Consider the following 5833-nt stretch of genomic DNA (forward strand, 5'->3'; position numbering starts at 1 on the left):
TTAGTAATATTTTTATTATAATTTTTTTATTGAATAATTATTAAAATTTTTTTTCCATTTAATTATTTTAGGTCACTCAGATGTTGTAATGGGAGCAATAGCCACAAATAACCAAGATTTGTATGAAAAAATGAAGTATTACCAAAATTGTAAGTTGCTATTAAATTCTTGTTGATTATTTGAGCAATATTTTTGATACACTATACTTTATAATATAATTTTTTAAAATTGTGAGTGGATTCAATTTTTTTTTCATGCTACTACTGTGTCTTCAGCTTATTTGAAATTGTGATTTTTTTTTTAAATTAAATTAATTTGAAGTAAATATTGAACAAATATTTTTCTTGTAAGCTTTAATAGAAGGATATGTCAATGTTTACTTCCAGCTCTTGGTACAGTACCATCTCCATTTGATTGTTTCCTTGTGAATAGAGGATTGAAGACTCTGCATATTAGGATGGAAAGGCATATGGAAAATGCTCAAAAGGTGGCAGAATTTCTAGAAACTCATAAATATGTTGAAAAAGTTATTTATCCAGGTAGATATTATTATCTTGCATGTTTTTATAATCTCATAAGTGAAGGAAATATATTTGTTTTTCTTATTAGTTCATAAAAACATTTCTATCTTTAAATGTGATGATCAATTGTGTGTTTTTTTATATGATGAAATTTTAATATGGACTAGAAAAATTGAAATTTTGGCGCTAAACACGTCATAAGCTCAACATATAAAAAGTTATTCATCGTTCTCAGTTTTGAGATGTTTTGTAGGTGTTTTTCTTATTCTGAATTAGACCTACTCACTGAGGTGATAACAATCTTAAACCAGTTGTTTATTTTAACTTTTTAGATGATCATGATTCTCTCCATGGACAACGTCTTCATGATGAGTATGTCATTGATACCCTTATTTTTCAAAATGACTGCTGAAAGTGAGATTCATTGGACTGAAATGATATGTAACTTGTATTACGAACACTCACATGCCCTATTACATCTCCATTGGCCTGGAAAAGCAGCTGACTTGAATCCCATAGAAAATCTATAGAATCTGTTAGTCTAATTTGTGGAATCAGCCAATCTGTCTTATTATTATTTATCAATTAGCCATCTTTAGAGTTAGTTCGATTTATGTGGTAAATCTCAATGCGCAACTTAAACCAGAATGTCTTCCAATCACAAAAATCTTCACTTTTTTTTTAATTTCAAATTCTGGATTTTCAGAAAATTTTTAGTAGGAAAATTAATTTGAACTCCTGTTATTGAGATGCTTATAAAAGTATTTAATAGAATAACTGAGAGAGATTTTTTATTAGAAATTCTCATCAGTAGTAGATGCTATCAAATAGTTGTACATTTTATTAATCAATCAATTATTTTAAGCTAGAAAACCTTGTGGACTTACTTCCTAAATGAATTCAGGTGGTTACAGGCTGAGCTATAGGATATTAAATAATGCTTTGAATGCCTTCTCTAGGAGCTATAAAATTTTTTGTTCAGTGAGCACATATTTTTTTCTTCAAAAAACTATGACTTTTCTTCCAAATGACATTTTGCAATATTTTCAAGTAAAAAAAAAAGAGACACTTGCTAAAGATGACAAAACTCATCTGGACAGTTATGATTAATTGATTTGTAGTCACATCATTTATGATAAACCATAAAAAGTAATATTTCATATGTTTCAAAAAGCCTTTGAAGAGACTCTTAAATTTCAGTTTCAAAAGTCTATGAATAAAAAAAAAAAAAGCACATACTTTCTCACAGAAAGAGACACTTGGAGTTTTAAAAGGGTTTTTCAAATTTTTCCCCCCGCTTAACATTGTTAAAATGTATCAAAATATTGAATATTATGTAACAAATGAATTTGATTCGCAACAACTTTTAACTTACCCTCTTATACTCTTTTATGTGTATATTTCAAAAAATAATTCTCCCTCATTATAATAGTAAGAGAAAAATTTGTAGTTAATAAAAAATAATTAAGTGTATGCTCTAAAAAAAAAAAGATTAATTTATAAACAACTTGAAAATTTTTTCTATAATTACACTAAAAATTACTGGAAAATTAACTTATAAAGATGTATTTATAAGTAAAGATTTATTTATTTAAAAAAAATCTGAAATCATTTACAAAAATATTATTTAATATACCCCTCTCCAAAAAGAGAGTTTAACCAGTTGAGAATACTTACAAAGTAAATATTTTTGATAATAATCAGAAGTAACTACACACACAGATAACTACTAACAGTAACTACTAACACAGATAATTTTACCAGGGTATAAACATTATTAAAACATTAAATTGATTTTTTTTAAATGGAGTAGAAATAAAAAGGCAATGTTTCTAAGTGCTTATTTTTACAAAAAGGGCAAAGAAGATGCATTTATAGGGATCAAAGAGCACAGGACCTTCTAAAAATGCTCAAGAAGAGCAAATTAACCTCTTTTGCATATAGGCTCTTGTTATAAGATGAATAGTTTGTATTAAATTTTATTTTAGTTCACAAACCAAAATTTGTATACCAGAATTTCACACATTATTTTATTTTTGTACAGGTTTGAAGAGTTATCCTCAATATGAGTTAGCTCACAAACAATGCTCTGGAACCAGTGGTATGGTTAGCTTTTATGTAAAAGGAGGTTTGACTGAAGCACAGAAGTTCATTGGGAATCTACAAATTTTCACCTTAGCTGAGAGCTTAGGAGGCATTGAAAGTCTTGCTGAGATACCGTAAGTTCATTATTCTTAAATTTTGTTAATGATTTTAAATGTGTCTTTTGTTCCCATTATTCTTTAAGCATCTACGGAGCGGTGATATTTGCATATTGATATTACTGTGACGCTTATCGTCACTCAAAATTAAAATCAAGAGAAAGGGCTAAGATTAGATTTCTAGAACATTTCAGAGTCTTCGATTAAATAAAACTACTGTGGGAAATCTCCATCGGCAAATAGTAAGTTAAATACGGATAAAGCAATTCAAATAAACGATTAGGTTTAAATCTTACAATGTCACCCCCATCATGTGATTGACCCATCACGGGACAAACTCGAAAACAACAATGACTTTTGAACTTGACCTTTCCTCAGATTTGTAACTTTTTATCACCCAAAAAATACGATATAAAAGCAGCCGAAGGAAAGGGTTAAAAAAAGCAATCAAAAGCAATCAGCCTAAGTGACAAAAGGCCGAACCATGACTAAACTTGGTAAGTCTCTCTCCATCTATTCTAAAAAAGCACGTAAGAATTAATGTATAAATAAGTTGAATTAATTGTATATCCTTATATTAATGTTATTTCTTAAATTGTTTAAATAATAAAATGTTACTAGTTAAAAGTAATACTTCTATTTATCCTTTATTTAAAAATTATTCAAAAACGCCACAAGTATTTCAAAAACGCCACAAGTGCATATTGATATTACTAACTTTACACTATGCCTTCTCAAACTTGAAGGATTAATCAGAAAAGATCAAAGTTCTAGGATTAATTCATTTCAAGCTGTAACTCTTGGACAAATTAATAAACTTTTCACACTTCTGTTCACACAAAATATGATAACCTCTCAAATTGATAACATTGTGTTATTTCTGAAAAGTTATTTACTCTGCTTTTAAAATATAAATTTCTCTTAATATTAAAATAAAGGCAATGAAATTTGTTAAAGCCATTATTTTAAGTGACAAGCAAAAATTAAACCTTCCAACAGTACATTCCCTCATATATCACTTTTTCACAAATTAGGTTATCTCCAGTACTTAATTTATTCCATGTAGATAAATAAATTTCTAATAAATAATGTAAAATGTCACACATTTCTTTTTGAATTAAAAAATGTTTCATAAATTAATTTTTTTAATGACACATTATCGTTTAATTATGCATCTTTTATCTGGGATGGTTCAATTATTGTGTGAAGCACGGTCATATAAAATTTACAGAGAAAGCAAGTATATTACACAATCTAATTAAGATTAATTTAAGGTGTAGTTTAAGGTTTACTTAATAAATCTTTTATATTGTTAAGGTAAAAAAAAGTATTACTAATTACAATAATTTTAAAAACTTGCTATATTTCAGATCTGTTATGACCCATGCATCTGTACCTGAAGATCAACGAGCAAAACTTGGCATTAGTGATAATTTAGTTCGTCTATCAGTAGGAATCGAATCTATCAAGGATTTGATAGCAGACTTAGATCAAGCATTACAAATTTCTGTAAGTATTTCTTGAAATGTTTCTCAGATAATTTAATATGTCAGTTAATCAAAACCTATTATTACTTTATACTTTGTAACTTTGCTGGATATTGTGTTTAAATATTTGGAATCAGCCATGTTTGGAAACAATACTCAGTGACAGTTAGAAAGTCACCTTTGGAAAAGTTGTGGTTTATCACTACATTATCTCAATTTTTTTGTGTTCAGGGTAGCTATTTTAATACATATATGTTATTCTTATTAATGTCATTAATTATTGACAGTTTAATAAAATGTTTTTACTGAGCTATAATTGTAGGAAAAATATTAATTTGGCAAACACATTTGGAAAAAATGTTACAAACGTTATGGATTATTTTTTTTAAGAATTTCTTAGAATTTAAATTTTGTAATTTGGGTACAATTTTAAGATTGCAAGAAATGTGATTTAATTTGAAATTCAGATTCTGGGTTTTCATCTAACTTTTTGTTTTTTGTCTTGTTTGTTTCATGTTTGGTATCTACTGATATTCTATTACACGTGTATTTGAAATAGTGACAAATTATTGAATAAAAATAAAGTAATTAGTTAATATAAAATAATTGAAATAACATAATCAAAACATTGACTGTTGTTTTTAGTAAAATATTCTGTACTAATAATTTTATTCAGCTCTATAATTAATTCCATTTATACAGTGTGTTCATATCTTCTGCATTTTCTTTTTTTTATTATTGAATATTGAGTTAAATTCTAGAATAAATAGAATGGAATTCTAGAATAAATTGTAAATAAATTATATTAAAATAAATAAATTAGGTATTTATAAATTATTCTTTTTTTTATTTCAGCAAAAGTAATAGAGCACATCATGACTATTAAAAATGACAAAGAAAAACATCACCTGTTACTTTCTTTGATTTAAATTTTGTACAATTCTTATTTTTATTAAAGTTTTGTTGCATCATTCTTTTGTCTTTATATTTATTGTTTCGTCTTTCTTTTTCATTGATGGTTGAAATCTGTTCTAATACAGTAGGGAACCGATTATCCGGAACGATCGGGACCATCTCTATTCCGAATAACTGATTTTCCGGTTTTCTGAATCGATACAAAAAGCAGTTTCTTTATTGTTAAACCCAACTAAAAAAACAAAAATCGTTAGAAATAATCTTAAAAAGAAGAAAAAACGATGAAGTTATACACTAATGATTATTTCCAAAATTATGGTAAGGTGAACATCTTTAAAAAAAGAAAGAAAAATCCTAAAATCTTATGAGGAAAAATCGTTTTTCTTTAAAAAAATGGCGGGAAAATTTATCGAATTTCGTTCCGGTTTTTTGGTTTTCCGGTTTTCTGATTTCAGGATAACAGGTTCTGTACTGTATATTGTTTGATAATGAAAAATATGTTGTACAGTTAATTGGATTTATACTTATAAGTAAAAGTGCTGCATTATAAAATAAATACGATTATGGAAAGGAATTGTTATTTGAATATCTATTAAAATTATTATTGTAAATTTTTATAATAAAAATATACGGTTTGTGATTCACTATTTGGTTGATTATTCAAAAAATGGGAAAAAGTAATAATGAATATTTAAGCAAACGAAATATT

At 26.7% G+C, this 5833-nt stretch overlaps 1 protein-coding gene across 1 annotated transcript in view; it reads left to right on the forward strand.

Annotated features, from left to right (window-relative positions):
* Positions 1 to 5180, forward strand: part of LOC107437845 (cystathionine gamma-lyase) — a 13641-nt gene extending 8461 nt beyond the window's left edge. Inside the window, exons 7-11 of the mRNA XM_043052721.2 lie at positions 72 to 149; positions 387 to 539; positions 2566 to 2740; positions 4093 to 4231; positions 5065 to 5180. Of these exons, the coding sequence (XP_042908655.1) occupies positions 72 to 149; positions 387 to 539; positions 2566 to 2740; positions 4093 to 4231; positions 5065 to 5073 (554 nt within the window). The 3' untranslated portion in view covers positions 5074 to 5180. The remainder of the gene's footprint in view (positions 1 to 71; positions 150 to 386; positions 540 to 2565; positions 2741 to 4092; positions 4232 to 5064) is intronic.
* Positions 5181 to 5833: the final 653 nt, after the last annotated feature.

This window comes from Parasteatoda tepidariorum, chromosome 6 (genome assembly GCF_043381705.1).
Source record: "Parasteatoda tepidariorum isolate YZ-2023 chromosome 6, CAS_Ptep_4.0, whole genome shotgun sequence".
In the NCBI taxonomy this organism is placed as follows: domain Eukaryota; kingdom Metazoa; phylum Arthropoda; class Arachnida; order Araneae; family Theridiidae; genus Parasteatoda; species Parasteatoda tepidariorum.